The sequence below is a fragment of the Suricata suricatta genome, chromosome 3, assembly GCF_006229205.1.
Source record: "Suricata suricatta isolate VVHF042 chromosome 3, meerkat_22Aug2017_6uvM2_HiC, whole genome shotgun sequence".
NCBI classification, from domain to species: Eukaryota; Metazoa; Chordata; class Mammalia; order Carnivora; family Herpestidae; genus Suricata; species Suricata suricatta.
In genome coordinates this window covers 55,889,156-55,905,553 of record NC_043702.1, presented here as the reverse complement: position 1 = coordinate 55,905,553, position 16,398 = coordinate 55,889,156, and the positions used below count along the sequence as shown (strand labels likewise).

At 43.2% G+C, this 16,398-nt stretch overlaps 1 protein-coding gene across 3 annotated transcripts in view; it reads right to left on the bottom strand.

The window, feature by feature from the left end:
* Positions 1–1,029: 1,029 nt before the first annotated feature.
* Positions 1,030–16,398, bottom strand: part of CHN1 (chimerin 1) — an 83,824-nt gene continuing 68,455 nt past the window's right edge. For all 3 annotated transcript variants that reach the window (XM_029934361.1, XM_029934362.1, XM_029934360.1), the window contains 5 exons: positions 14,367–14,540; positions 13,542–13,619; positions 10,549–10,686; positions 3,142–3,247; positions 1,030–1,827 (listed from right to left, as the gene is read on the bottom strand). In XM_029934361.1, the coding sequence (XP_029790221.1) occupies positions 1,656–1,827; positions 3,142–3,247; positions 10,549–10,686; positions 13,542–13,619; positions 14,367–14,540 (668 nt within the window). In that variant the 3' untranslated portion in view covers positions 1,030–1,655. The remainder of the gene's footprint in view (positions 1,828–3,141; positions 3,248–10,548; positions 10,687–13,541; positions 13,620–14,366; positions 14,541–16,398) is intronic.

Here is a 16,398-nt window from a genome sequence, read left to right as displayed (position 1 = left end):
TTTTGAGAGAGAGAGAGAGAGAGAGAGAGAGAGAGAGAGCGAGCACGAGCGAATGAGCAAGCATGGGAGGGGCAGAGAGAGAGAGGGAGAGAATCCCAAGCAGGATCTGCACAGCCCATGCAGAGCCAAGGTGGGGTTTGAACTCAACAACTATGAGATCATGACCTGAGCTGAAATTGAGTTGGATGCTCAACTAATTAAGCCTTTTTTTTTTTTTTTTTTGCCAACCACCCCCCCTTTTTTAAAGCCGCCTAGAACAGACAAGGACACATCCTGAAGGGAGAGTCATTAGCTCAAAGGCAGTGGGTGGCTGGCACAGAATCAGACCCAGTCCGGGTTTCCAGGCATCTAGGTGTCCACAGACTGCCCTTTGCCAGTGGCCGGCTTGCCGTCTGGAACTCCACTCAGGCAGCCTGGTCAGCTCGACTTCATGTTAACACTGGCATTTCCGACAAACCAAATGTTTAGGAAGTTACTCTTTTTGGTCTTCTTTCCTTCTTCTGATGGTTCTAGAAGGAAGTCCTGCCTCCCCCCCACCCCCGCCCCCGTCTCCCCAAACAGTTGAGAAAATGTTCTAGCTTTCTGCCGAAGTATGCAAGAAGAAAAATCCAATGAAGGGTATTTTAATTCTAAGCAGTTTTTAAGTTTATTTTTATTTATTTTGAGAGAGAGAGTGAGAGAGGGAGGGAGACAGAATCCCAAGCAGGGCAGAGCCCAACGGGGGCCTGGAACTTACAAACCTTGAGATCATGACCTGAGCTGAAGTCAAGAGTCGGACCATTAACCGACTGAGTCACCCAGGTACTCCTTAATTCTAAGCAGTTTTAAATTATTATTTTAGGAACTCAACACAAAACCTTACTCAGTATTAAACAGATGGCCAAATATATTTTCCCAGATATTTTCAACCATGGGAGAAAGTAAGCTATCACTATTTTTTATTTCTACAAACCAAATTTAATAAATTAATAAATGCATGCCAGGTAACACAAAATTGCAACTAAAAACCAATAATAACTTAACAGGAAATGCTCCGCGTTGTACTTTTTTTATTGGTGGATAATTTACTGAAGTAACAAATCTGAAAACACAGTTTGCTTTTGCTGGAAAGAAAGGACTATGTTAGAGAAGAACTGAGGAAACCACAAATAAAGCATCTGAGAAAAGGTGGCAAGTGTCAGGGTCTGCGGCAATGCAGCAGCCAGAGGTGCTGTTCCATCCATTTGTGCGATGTGTGTAGAAGCGTCAGAAACCAATGACATAGAACCCGAAAGCGAAGTCACGACAGATTTACTCTGTGAAACATGCTGAATTACAACCACAGACTACCCGGGACGAAGAGGCGGGTGCAGGCTTGTTGTCTCCTTTGTGTGGGGTTCCCTTGCCAAAGAGGGGGCTAATCATGCAATAGCTCGAGTTTCTCTTAACGTGATAAACACCCAGGGTTACTAGCACTGGAGAGCGTGTGTGCACCGTTTTACAAGGACAGCTGAGCGGTGCTACTAAAACAATGGGAAGCTCCTTCATTTTAGTCCGGCTATCTGCCGTAACGCCTAACCGAGAAATAATTCAGCTATAAGAGCCAGTTAAATTCCTATAAAACATTCCTTCATCTGTAAAACATTTCTTTTTCTCTTCCCCCTGCAAACTAAAATTTAAAATAAAATGTCTTCGTTTTTGATCAGCAGCTCCACCACCAGTCTCTGGTATCGTATATCGTTCAGCGCGGCCATCGCGTCTAGTTCTGGAGATCTCATGAGGGTCGGGCCGAAAACAATGCCGAGGTTCTCTGCGTTCATAAGATTCTCCTTTTCGTGGAGGGTCACTCTGAAAAATACAAGCAAAGGAGCACGTTGTCACGGAAGCCACACGGTCCTGTGCTGCGCCTGAGCGCTAAGTCAAAACCCAGGTCCACTCAGCAACTCGTCCGCTAGCTTATTTCTCTGTGCTCCTTAACTTCAAAGTACTGACTTTCCTCAAAGCAAATTATATCATTAGGTTAAATTCTGGTGATCACTGCAGCCCAAGTCTAAGTTCATGTGTTGGACTGTGTGGAGTCGGTTCTAGCTGCAGATTTCTCTACAGCCACCGCCAATGGCTGGCTGCCGGGCTATGTTGGCGAGTAGTGGAGAAGGGGCTGGCTTGCCTTGACTATTCCATCAGCCCTCCTTCCACGCTGGCTGCCTAGAGAACGCTCAGGGCCCCGTATAAAGATTCTCTTGTCGGCGAGAATTGGCGCTCACGTTCTCCTCACTGCTACAGCGAAGGTATGTAATTTGAGAGCTGTTCCTTTGCCTTAGTGTGAAGGCCTTCATTGCATCCATATATGAAGCAAACTTGAATTTGCAAGTGAAGTTGTAAGCATATTAAAAGTTTCAGCTCATGGTGCTTTCAAAGAGGGAAAACATGTAAACGTTAAAAGCACCATCAGCTAAATATTCATTTCTGGGTAACTCATGCTGAGAGGCATACAAAATAGATGTCAAGTTCTGTCTTTTTTGTTTCTAATTAGTTTTATATTTTGAAACTCCAAAACCGCTAAAACTTGGTCATATAATTTAAAACAGTTTGCTTCAACTCTTAGAGACCGTGAGTGACAGAGCAGAGCAATGACGTCCTATCACCATCCGTGTATTTACAACATTAAACCACATGTCACCAAAATATTTTATCTTCTCTTCCTCCCTTTGCCCCTTATTTTACTCCGTCACTTTTTTATAGCAGTTTTTAGCGATGGCGACCTTAATGCAATAATCTAAAACCCTGTCACCAAGTGGGGACTGCCTATTTTAGAGCTAGCAGTGAGGGAAGTAAGCCCTTCAGCGAGTCGCTTTGCTCTTCATTATGCTGAGGCTAATGCCCTTACAGCTACAACCTTTTCTTTCCACAAAGATCACTGCACGTCGTTGGCAGAATATTAAACATTAGTATTTCTAACGTATTTGCAAACATATATGGGACTGCAAGTCCATTTGCGTCAGAATCAAGTCTGCACTCGGCGCTGTAGCGCAGAATATTTTTAGCATTCCTTCTCAACTCGTGCCTTTATCTAGTCAGTCACTAATCTGTCCTTTCTTTCACCTTCAGTCTAATCTGCCTGTTAACGTTCGCGTGTAGTACAAGCGTAAGTCCGTGACTTGCCTCTTCAGATGCGCCATGAGGTAGCGCAGGGTCTCGCAGTGAGCGGGCGGCAGGAGTTTCAGTGCCTCGTGAAGGGTTTCTAACTGCTCATCGGGATCCATGATTTCTACAACGGCAAGTTGAATACCGACGAGAAGAACTTTAACAGACAACTGGTATAAATGGTTCACTGAATTCTATTTTTGTGGTGATCTTCTAAAACTGGTAAGGGAGGCTTTCTCACAGATCCTTGCCCACAGCCTTGGAAAACTTTTAAGGCTCAAGTCTTGGATTTCCAAGAGGCTTAGTTTCAATGTGGCAACACCATTTACTGGGACTTTTGAGGACAGCACCCACTCAAGTGTTTTAGAATCTGGTAAGTGTGGAACTTGGAGACTGGATAGATGGGGTGTGACTATAAAGAACTCAGGCACAGGGACACAGATGAAAAACTTAGGCATTTCGGGGCACCTGGGTGGCTCAGTCGGTTGGCATCCGACTTCGGCTCAGGTCGTGATCTTGTGATTTGTGAGTTTGAGCCCCGCATTGGGCTTAGAGCCTGGAGCCTGCTTCGGATTCTGTGTCTCCCTCTCCCCTGCTCACACCCTGTTTCCGTCTCTCAAAAATGAATAAATATTTACAAAGTTTTAAAAAACCCCATTCAAATGAAGTCATCTTACAGCATTACAGACATTTTAAGGGATGCTAATTTGTTCAAAATATTTTGAAAAACCCTGTTCAGCAACAGTATGTAAGCTATGCCACCCCACTGCCCCTTGCAGCCTTTGCCAAGGTCTTAATTGATACCCTGTTTTCCTTTTACACGAGAAATGTATCCTCCAGTAACTATTTCCTTGATTTTAATTTACTTTTTGTTATATAAAAAAAGTCAAATCTACCCTCAAAGTACAAAAATATTCTACTACATAGGACATTCCGGAAAATGAAATGCAGACTCTTAAGGCAATTCCAAATGTTTGGAGTGACAACAGGGTCCCTGAAGTAAATGTGTCATTTCCAAAGGTGTAAACTTTAAAGGGAACAATCTTCATTTGGGCATTTTAGTTCTGCTGTGTTGGCCAAAAACCCAGCACACCTCCTTTGAGGTTGCAGATTGCATTGAGTTAATCATTTCCATAATCAGAAACAAAAGATAGGTTTGTAATTCTGTGCTCTCAAAAAGAGTACCCTAGCACATTCCTGCTTCTGCTAAAATGTCAGGAAGACAGGGTGCCTTGAAATGTTGGGTTGCAGGCAACTGGAAGGGGACCCCCAAACTGCCGAGTCTTAATCAGGACAGCAGCCTGGAAATGCTGGGGGCCGCATCTGACCATAGCATCGTCCAAGACACAGGACCAAGAATTCTAGTTTTCTAACTTAGAAGACTCAATGGCAATGCAGTGGAGTCAGGTTAAAACTTATATGAGGCACCTGGGTGGCTCATTCGGTTGAGCGTCTGACTTTGGCTCAGGTGTTTGTGGGTTTGAGCCGCGCAGTGGGCTCCACACTGCTAGTGTGGAGCCTGCTTGGGATTTTCTCTCTCCCTCTCTCTCTCTCTCTCTCTCTCTCTCTCTGCCCCTCCCCTGTGCATGCTCTCTCTCAAAAATAAACAAACATTAAAAAGAATGATATAAAATGAATGTGAAAAGTTCCTAGCATTGGCAGTGTGGATCTGATGAGTTTCAGAATGTGAAGAGTGACTGAAGCTTTTTAGTTCAAAAATGCTTCAGACATTTTAGAATTTCTGCCCAGGGCTTATCCTGATTCCTTTCTCAGTAATAACCAATGTATTCACCATAATAATTGATGCATGGTCTTTGAAACTTTTGAGTCTTTAAAGGGGGTCAATTCGTAACAGCAATACTGTATCAGATAAGAAAATTCACTCATTTAATTTCTAGAATTAAGAAAATTCCACTTACTATAGAAAACGATTAGTATTACAGAGTTTTTTTTTAATCCTAGGATTAACTAATTTGAAACTATACTGTTTTGGAAACTGAAAAAAGATGAACAGTTTCCTTTTAATTTTCACAATTAACCCTTGTAGGGAGAATCTTGAGATGGTGTGAAATTAAGGACCGTATTGGTGGGCTAGCAACAAACAAAATTCCCCATTCGTGGACCACTTACTTTCAAATCTCTCGGCGTGACTGATAGTGAACAATGAACACGTATCTTCTAGTTTACGCTCTGTGAGAACGAGGACAGTGCCATGGAAAACAGTAAGGAACACTCCAAGTGCTGGGAGACACGATTTAAAAGGGGTGGACATGACAGACCTCACGAGAAGGATGGTCTTGAGTGAAGACTCCGAGGGCCTGAAGGAGTGACCGCGTGGGGACCCAGGGCAAGGGGTGCCCGGCAGAGGCACAGCCGTGCAAGGACCCCGAGGGGCAAGTACACTTGTAACGTCTGAGGAAAATCGAGGAGTCAACTGTGGCTGTAGGGAACGGAGCCAGAGGGGGATGGACTGGAGCGGGGGCAGAAAGGTAACAGGGCTCTCGGTTGTGTCTGGAGCTGGAGGCTATTCCAGGGACCCAGCATTTACTGAGAGAAAACGGAAGGTTCTGAACGAGGCAGTGGCATGACCTGACAGACGCTGCTCAGTCTCTCTCCTCTGTCATGTGGGAAAGACTATGGAAAGGCAAGAGTAAAAACAGACCATTCTGGTAACTATTTAAAAAACCCAGGTGTGGAATGGCTCCAGCTTAGATCAGGTGGTGGCAGTGAGGCAATGAGAAGTTGCTGGATTCTGGGTCTATTTTAAAGGGAGAGTTCATAGGATTTCCTATCGAGGGAGGTGAGAGAAGAATCAAGAATGAGCTACGCTTTGGGCTTAGACAGCTGGGATGGTAGAGCCTCCATGAAGATTCTGGACGGGAGGGGGTCTTGTGAGAAAGATCCCAGGCTCTATCTAAGGCATCTTTCAGACATCCAATGATCATCCTGACTGTGGATTAATCCGGTGCTTGGGGAGAGGTCCACCCTGGAGATATAAATCTGGGGACATAAGATAAGCTGCATTTGAATATCCTGATATCAAATTGACAGACGTTTCTCTTGGAATTCATTTGTCTTTTTTTCTACTTAAAGGAGTATTACCCATAATTTTTTTCTTAGAGAACACAAGTCTTCTGCCCTAAGACCACAGAGTAATTTAAGAGACAGACACACAAATGGGGACCATAATTAGAGATGAACAACCATCCGTTGTTTCAAATATGTGAAAGGCGTGCATGGGGAAGAGGGTGATGTCAGGACCATGGCCAGTGGCGGCGGCGGGGGTGGGGTGAGGGTGGGGGGCGTGGAGAGCAGGCTGATCTCTGTTGTGCACAAGGAGGGTTTTACGACGGTTCCATCTGCCGAGAGAAGTGGTGAGCTTGCTGCTACTATTTAAAAAAGAATGTGTTGTCGAGGGAAGTCTAGTTAATGTGACCCTTTAGAACCTCTAAAAAGTCTAAGATTCTATGGTTCTTAACATAAAATTATTTTAACAAATACTGAGCGCCTGTGATGTGAGGGACCGTCACAGGCGCTATGGGAAAATACAGCAACAGACTCCCTTGTAATGGAGCTAGTCTAGTGGGGACAACAGGACATGAACACGACCTTCCAGCATGAAGGAAGAGTCAGGAAAAGGGCCAGGCGTCAGGTGACGGGGATAGCAAGGAGAAAGCGGACCTGGGGGCTGGGCGGCAGAACAGAGCAGAGGAAGAAAAGGCATCTGAGGAGGGTTTGGAAGGATCTGGAAGTGTGGGCATTGTGAGGGCAGGAACTGAGCATCTGAACCTGCATCACATCTAGTTAAAAGCTCTTTCAAGGTGTGTTCTGTCAGTTCCCTGTTGAGAAACTCAAAGAAGAGTAAGACTCAGCTAAGCAGAAGGGGCCAGTCAGAGACGGAGCTGAGGGGAGACTTGGCACATTCTCGTCCAGGCTTCTCTTCAGGATGCTTAGAGTTGCCTAGAACGAAGAACCCTGGGTTTTATTGCTGAGTTCATCCGACTCCCTCAAGATTTCATACTGACGAAGTTGCAGTTCCTAAGATCTGGGAACAGAGCTCACAGAGTTCTCGGCCAGAGAAAGCTTTCCACGTGCAGTCCTCCCAGGGCTTGAGTCCCGGCAGTGCCGCTTTCCTCGTGGCCAGGAAGCGTCCATGTGCGGCCTGGGAGGGGCACCACCCCCACACCTTGGACTGTGTGTAGGGCAGTGATGTCTTCACTGCAGGGAAGAGGCAGCGAGGAAAAAGGGCGAGGGAGTCCAAGACTTCCGGGTAGTCTGAGGGGCCCCACACATGTACCCCAGTGTTCACAGCAGCACTGTCAACAATAGCCAAATCATGGAAAGGGCCTAAATGTCCATCACCTGATGAGTGGATCAAGATGTGGTAGATATACACAATGGAGTACTACATGGCAATGAGAAAAATGAACTCTGGCCATTAGCAGCAACGTGGATGGACCTCGAGGGTATTATGCTAAGTGAAATCAGTCAGGCAGAGAAGGACAGATACCATATGTTTGCACTCATAAGTCTAACAGGAGACACTTAACAGAGGACCACGGGGGAGGGGAAGGGGGAAAATAGTTGGGGAGATGGAGGGAGGCAGACCATAAGAGTCTCTTAAAATACTGAGAACAAACTGAGGGTTGATGGGGGTGGGGGAGAGGCTGATGGGCATGAAGAACACTTGTTGGAATGAGCACTAGGTTTTATATGGAAACCAACTTGACAATAAACTATAAAGGAAAAAAAATGTTTAAAAAGACACACACAAAAGAGAGTCCCCAGCTTCCACCACCGTTGCATCCTTTTTTCATTTCCTGTAGCCACACACCTCCTGCTTCCCAGCTGCAGACTGTCGGAGGGAGGCTGCAGGAGTGCAGCTCACAGCTTTTGCAGGAGAAAGCTTTATTTAGTATGAACGCTGAGTTTCTGTTGGCAGGAGATGCTAATAAATGCCAGGGAAACAGGAGACCTAAAGAACAGGGCCCAAGTTTTCTAAGGGATCCAGTGACAGAAAAGTTCAAGAGCACATGCATCAGGAAGGGTCAGCTAAGCCTGTCTATCATTGGGGAGGAGTTCCTGCCCTCCTGCCTTCTCTGGGCAGCTCTTCTTTCCACCAGGGGGCCAGGCAGTGGGCTGTGACGTCACATAGATGTAGGTTTGAATGCCAGTGCCACCTCCGTTAGTGACAAGACCTTTGACAATTTACTTATATCCTGTAACATCTCCTTTCTGTTTTTTAAAAAGTTTATTTATTTTGAGAAAGAGCGAGAGAGCAAGAGAGCATGCATGTGAGTGGGGAGTGGGCAGAGAAGAGAGAGAATCCCAAGCATGCTCCCTGCTGTTAGTGAGGAGCCCTATGTGGGGCTTGAACTCCTGAACTGCGAGATCATGACCTGAGCCGAAATCAAGGGCCGGATGCTTAGCTGACTGAGCCACGAAGGGGTCCCTATAACATCTCCTTTCTAAAATTATTTCATGGCAGGGCACCTGGCTGGCTCAGTTGGAAAAGCATGTGACCCTTGATCTTAGGGTCATGAGTTTGAACTCCACGCTGGATGTAGAGATTACAATAAAATAAAATAGTGTGGCTATAAAGTGTGTAACATTCCTGGCACCTGGTATATGCTCTATAAATCTTAGCTTCTCTTATCTCCCTTATCTGCCTATAAAGATAAGAGAATGAACGGCTGTATCCATGTGGCTAAAGAATGGAACAGACTCTGCGGTAGGAGAAATGGACAAGGACACGATGTTCCGTAAACAATTACATCAATATCAAACATGCACAATAAACATTGATATTGTGTGTAAGTATTATGCCATGGTTTTGGCATCATGGAAATCACACATCAAAATAGGTGACATTATAAGCAGGAATTTCTACCTTGATTTGGGAAAGTTTCTATCTTCTGCTGTGCTTTGAAGAGCTCTCTAAGGTAGAACAGAGGGGTTGCTGATGTCCGAGAGGGGGGCTGTTTCAGACACAAACCTCAGAACACTAACAAAAGGTTTAGAAGAATAATAGAGGCAACTGAGGTGGGGAGTGGGGAAAGAAGGTAAAATAATTTGGGAGTCTGGAGGGCAAAAGGCCTTAAAACCCAGTAAGGAAGGCTTGGATGTTTCTTCTAAGTAGACAAAGCAGTTGTATAAAGTTCAGAACCTGCATGTGAATTATTGCTTTGTCTTCTGCTCATAGGGTGCCCTTGGCTTAGGCACAGAAACCAAGTTTTAATTTTACTCCAAAGCGACACAGGGACAGGAACACTGTCCACTTGAGGCACCACTGTCCTGGGGATCAGAGCAAACCGGGGACTGAGCAGCCCTTGGTGATAGAAGTGTATGTCAAGTGCTCTCCACAGTAGTAGCAATCAGACTTCTCTCTCTCGGGAGGAAATGTCTGCCCCACGAAACAAGAACCCACAAGTCCCTGAGACAGTTTTCATGATTGGCACTGAATACATCCTCAAATGAGAGGGCTTAAATTCCTACAGAGAGGATCTAGAGTCTTTCAGCCTCCTAACATGGAAATTTGTAAAAATCAGTGTAATTCCCATGGCTGTTCCTACATGAGAGCTGGGCCGGCCCACAAGAAATCAGGCCTCCATGGAACTAACCACAAACATTCTCAACAAAAGCGCTGAAGGGGAAAGTAAAAATTAGAACAAAGCAAATCTGTACTTGACAGAATTTCAAAGTCAAAAAGCAAATCAGTGTTCTAAGAAAGTGATGTTATTATTTAAAGATCAAGACAGCATATGGTTTTTAAGAGAGAAAAGAAAATGACAGAAATAGCCTATCTTTTCTAAAAAATGGCAATGCCAACACTTAAAATCTGTTAAAAATTCCTTTCTTTAAAAAAAGGAAGTGTGAATTACAGGTATGATTTTTGCACCATAAATAAAATTTGGCAAACGAGCCTGTGCTTTTTCTCATTTGCATCTCAACTAGAACTTACAAAATCACTTCTTGATCTAAAACGGTGCTCCTTGAAGTATGATCTACAGACTAGTGCCAGTTTACAAACTGTTAATGGTCTGTCACGGGATATGTATAGAAATTGAAAGCAAGAATTTAGAAACTTTTATGAGATCTGACAGAGTAACTTTTATGCTTGGTTGAATCTGATAACAAAATAGCTTGGTCCTGTTTTTCAATTTTATTTTCCTAGTTATTCATTTTTATTCTGCAGAAGTGTCGGTCTGTAGCTAAGGAGCATTGGTATAAGGCTTGAGTTTGGAAAATGAGGGCTAGCACATTTCTGAGAAGCTCTGGTGGCAGAACTCATATATAACCGACACTGGAGAGGAGGGGGAGGTATTTAATATGCATTCAGGAAACTCGCAGGAAAAGCAGGAGAAGTGATTACCACGAGGAGGCAGCAGGTCAGGTTATGGGGGGCGTGCGCGCCTTCGTACTTACTGGCGGACTCTATGAACTTCGGGTAGGCGTCGTACGTGATGAGCGGAATTGGCAGATCCCTGAAGTACAGTTTCAGCGCACCTGTGATAATGTTGATATCTTCATACATGTTCACAGAAATATCTGCTTTCTCGCCATCTTTGAAGGATGTTAAAAAAGAAAATAGGAGTAACTATCCGGATGCACCACACTGTTTCAATAACATATTTTGTACTACAGTTTTTAAAGGTTAGCAAGGTGGCAGTTTTTAATGTCAAATTCAGTGTGCTAATATGTACAAATGATCAATTTTCTGTGAAAAGCAGAATCTGTTTTTCTGAATTTTCTGAAGTTAGTTTTCCAGGTTTAATTAGGAGCGGGCAGTAGGAGAGGGCTGAGGTCAACGGCAGTATTTGTAAATTCCATGAGTACTCGAGAACTCCTAGAGGAGTACTGTGGGCTTGCGTTCCTTCCTTTTTAAATAAACCTAGAGAATGTGAAGAATAACAACAGAGGCACTCCTAACTTACGAAAGGCCACCTCTGACTCACCCCAGGCTCCTGACACATGACGTTTGGATGTTGTCAGAGCCCTAGGCATAGGCACACAGTGAGAAGAACAAAAGTAAAACGAAACAAAACTTTAGAGTGTTGAAATCACAAGAAGTTATCATATAGAGGCGTATTTTAGGGCTGCTGGGCCTTTTACTCTCCTGCATTTAGCAACTGGTTAAAATATCCTGAACGTTCATCTACAGAAGATTTAATTAGTGTCAATTCTGAGCTAGATCTTCTACTAGGCTTCTTTTATTCCATTTGGCTTAAGAACAAGTGCTACCCATTAAAAAGCAGCCTCTGCCCTACACAGATATTAGAATGGCTAAGATCCAGAACACTGACAAGTGCCAGAGATGATGGGGGCCACGGGGACTCGATATTGCTGCTGGTGGGAATGCAGAACGGTACAGCCCCTTTGGAGGACAGGCAGGTTCTTACAAAGCTAAACATACTCTTGCCGTATAATCTAGCCATCACCTTCCTAGGTATTTATCCAGAGATGGAAACTACTTGTGTCCACATAAAAATGGGCACACAAATATTTACAGCCACATTCATTCCTAATTGCTAAAAACTTGGAAGTATAATCAGATGTCCTTCAATAGGTGAATAAACTGTGATACATCCAGATAAAGAAGTATTATTAAGCAATGACAAGAAATGAGCTATTAAGCCATGAAAAGCATGGAGAACTTCAGATGCGTTTTGCTAAGTAAAGGAAATCAGCCAACAAAGGCTAATATTCTATGATTCCAACTCTATGACGTTCTGGAGAAGCCAAAACTACTGGAGTCTGTAAAAAGAACAGTGGTTGTTGGGGGTTCGGGGGAGAAAGGGAAGGAAGAACAGGTAAAGCACAGAGGATTTTTAGGATTGTGAAAGTCCTGTGTGACACTGTAATGATGGCTATATGACATTATGCATTTGCCAAAACCCACAGAACTGTACAACATGAAGACTGAACTTTAAACTACTGACTTTAGTTAATAATAATGTATCAATGTGGGTTCATCAATTGTAACAAATGTACTGTATTAATGCAAGGTGTTAATAATAGGGGAAGCTATGGGGGGGCCACGAGAGGAGAGGTTTTATGGGAAATCTCTGTACTTTCTGTGAAATTTTGTAACATAAAACTAATGTTAACCTAAAACTGGAACCCTAAAACTACTTAAGCAAAGTCTATTTTTCTTTAAAGAAGGCTCTTTTAAATGTGAAATACCATGGCCTCTCGGATATCCACACTCAAGTGTGAATTAGAGCAGCGGTATCTGTCTTTCACACTTGTGCTGAAATCACATACAGTGGCAATGCAAATTGGGGTAGAATGCATTCTGGGAGGAAAAGGCAATGTAGATTGCTCCACTGGGGGGGAGTGTATGGGTGCTGGAGGCCTAAAGACCTGGAGGAGGGGAGTAGAGAACACAAAGGAAGGTAGAAGGATTATAAAGACAATATCACCTCTATCAAAACTTTCACTCAGGAAAACAGAGAGTGCTGGTATTCTCTCCTGCCAATGGTTCCTGTTCACACTACCTATTAATTTTCTATGGAAATCCAAATTTCAAATGTTCTGTATCATTATAGGGTACATGTCCAACTTTTGGTTTGGAAAATAATGTCACCAATCTTATAGTTTAGCTACATGATGGGTTAAACTGAATTTGGAGGCTGATCTGAGAACCTTCTGCCATTCAGCTAAGATTTTCTATAGTAAAATAGCGTATCCATTGTGCCTTAGTCCACCCTCCTTTCAGTTCCTACCCTAAGCCAGAGCACTTTTCAGGGACTTGACAAGTACAGGCCTCAGGACCTCTGCATGATCTCTGCTGTTGCCAGGGTCTTTACATATCCTATTTCTTTGCTACTCATCCATTATGCAACCAACTTCTGTTCTTCTCTGGAAGGAAAGCCTCTTCTGATCTCCAGTACCCACCCAACCCCAACAGACTAGGTTAAGTTCCTTAGTTATTAATATTTTCCTTTATGGCATTTGTTAAAATCAATAATGATTCTGTGGTTGGGGGGGGAAAGGGATCTAAGTCATTAGACTGGGTCTCCACTCCATGAAATATGGTGATGGGGTGCACGGACGGCAGGCAGTCAGCTGGGCCAACTCCAAACTGGAAAGTCTGAGCTCTGCAAGCACTTAGATTCCCCCGACCACCCTACCCTATTTCCTCCATGATTTCTGGCAAATTTAATTGCTCTGTATATATTTTGATGAACAGACAAGCCTTGGATACTCAGACCCTGGTAATATAGTTAAATTTTATGTTTTGTCCTCACCTTAAGATGTAACCATTTAATATACTCATAAAGTAAAATTACAAGCTACCTTTTTATTTGGTATAATAACCAATGACTTAGACAACAAAGGGAGTAACATTAAGAAACTGTGCCTTCTTGGCAGAGAGCTTTGCTGTCCTAAGTGCACGGCCATGCTGAAGGTCTTACCTCTGTCAAAAGCCATCTTGACATCTTCAATTAAGTCACTAAATCCTGATACTCGATACAGTCCTTCAGAATTCAGACCTGTAAAAACAGAGCGAGGGAGCCAATTTGTTTCTTTGGAATGATGTCTTTTCTTCTTCAAGCTTTAACTTCTTCCCAGACTTCAGGCTGGGGAAGTACGTGTCAGAAAGAAAGATTAAATATACTGGTTTAGAAACCTCTTCCCATTTTCTCCTAAAATAAAACCATTTCACTCACAGTTCTTAACCTCTGACCTACCGTTGCCTGGATATTTGTAATCTGGCTCATCACTTTGTTTAATTAGATATGTTGAGTCTCCAGGGAAATAACTCATCACCTCAATTATACCATAAATTCTTTTACATAACAGAAGACAAAGATAAACTACAATAATAGGCCTGTACCAGTCTTTCCCAAACAGGAAAGAATAATTATGATGCAGTTCTGTTTTTTGGTCTGGGATGGTTTTAATAGAGCATTTACACCTTTGCTTCTGGACCTAAGAAAAATGTAAAAAGTGAATTGGTATCTACCATGTCAACTTATCTAGACAAGAGGCAGCATCACCCATTAAAAATATTGAAGCATATTTCCTATAACTAGCTCGCTGTACCTTGAAATCAAGCTGGTTAATTATTTGTTAAATTAAGTCATTTCAGACTTTCAGATCATCTGACATCTGAAATCATTCCCCCCTAAACTTACTGAAGAAGACCACTGGGTTATGCAACGAGGTACCCAGAAGGGCATTAGCACTTGTGTTCATTGGGAAGTCATGACTGCTGAACTGCGCCCGAAACGCCTCACCTCTGGACTCAATTTCCTTGATGCACATGTCCACCACCATTGGCCGCTTCGTGATATGGGCTTTCACGAGTGTTGTGAGGTCACAACTGTACACCTTCTTGACATGTTTCAAGTCTGGCTTACAGTCGTTTGGGACCATCTTGGAACATTGCTTATGAACATTCAAACCACAATCTAAAAACAGAATATAGAAAGGAAAAATTCATCAATGTTTTCAGACTTTTGAGCATTCTGGAGTGTTTATTTTAGCAGAAGACACTCCCACCATCCAGCTTGAATTAGGCTTTGAAGGGGACTAGCTTCCAACAGTTTCTGCAGAGTGGAAAAACATTCCTCCGATCTTTTCTCTTGGAAAATTTTGGTTTTAAGTCAGAAGATGAGAATTCTAGCTTGTGCTTCATCATTTATTTGCTGTACGATCCCAGGAAAGATCCAGTTCAAACAAAATGAAATTAATAAGTGTTTACATATCTCCAAAATGTAATATTATGCCAGCTAGGCAACTAAAAGTTATCCATTTCTTTAGAGTTACACAAAAATTATACTGATGTGGGATACAGAATTCCATTTTAAAACATTTGATATGAAGAGAAATCAGACCTCCCAAAGTAAGAGTATCCCAGGGCCCTCTTAAAATTGTGCTGCTCATATTCATATCTGGTCACAATCCTGTAAATAATAAATTTATTAGCCACAGCTATTATTTGTTAGCACCAGCTTACTGATGCTGAGGACTATTCCACGGCTTTACGTTATTTCCATTCAGCTCACAAAACCCTATGAAATAGGTACCATATTCTTCTCACTGTATAAACCAGATGAAACCAAGCACATAGGTGTTCTGTAATTTATCGAAGGCCATGCATTTAGTACACAGTGGAGCTGAGATTTAAGCCTGTGAATGATTCTAGGGTCCATGGTTTTAACACCGATACCATGCTGCCTCTACTGAAGTTTGTCCTCTGCTTTGTAGTTTTACTAGGTTGTAATGTCCAAGATGCCAGAACTCAAACATCTTCTAGTGAACATTTTGAGACCTTTGATTTTCAACAAGAAGAGAGCCGGGAAATTTTAGAAGGGACAGAGGAATACAAACATTTTGCTAAATTAGAATGAAGAGTGATAAACTAGAGCTGAATAACTAAAAAAATGTCATCTTTAGGTTTTTAAAAGCATAACCCATTAATGTTTTTCAGAAGAACTTGAGGCTGACCTCTTAAAAATCTGATGCAATTATAGCCAGGTCTTAAACCAATTTGAAAGTCCTCCAGCGTCATGGCTGCTGCCTGTGGTCACCGGGCAAGCCCGGTTTGGCTGGATCTTTTAGCAGAAAAGGGAGCACAGCATTTACCTCACAAAACTGTTAATGAGCCAATGCACTCAAGGTGCTGTGCACAGTACAACATGTGAGACAAATGTTGGTGATAATCGTTATGACGGCTCGGTAAAGCTGTAATCTTGTTATATTAAGGCAGGAACGATAAACAGAAAGAAACATTAGCTGAGAACTCATACATGAAATTGCTCCTTCATTAACTATGCAGAGACTGCCCAATTGCAGCGAGAACTTGAGGCTGGTGGTGACTTGAAGGGAGTCACTAAGGGAACGTGCTTCCACCTCCCCTGGCGAAGTCAGGCTCGATGTGGAGGGAAACTAAGTCTCTGCACTTCTGTGTGTAAGTGAACAGAACTGGAGATGGCGTGGCCAGCACCAACATGCGCGTGAATGGTTTTTTTTAAATTTCTTTTTTTAACATCTATTTATTTTTGAGAGACAGAGTGTGATCAGGGGAGGGGCAGAGAGAGAGGGAGACCCAGAATCCAAAGCAGGCTCCAGGCTCCAGGCTCTGAGCTGTCAGCCCAGAGCCCAACGTGGGGCTCAAACTCCCAAACCGCCAGATCATGACCTGAGCTGAAGTTGGCTTCTTAACCAGGCACCGCCCATCCCCCCCCCCTTTTTAACATGTGCGTGAATGTTATGGTCACTAAAGAATAACAGCCTCTTTGACTACAGAAAGGCTTCCAGAGCAAA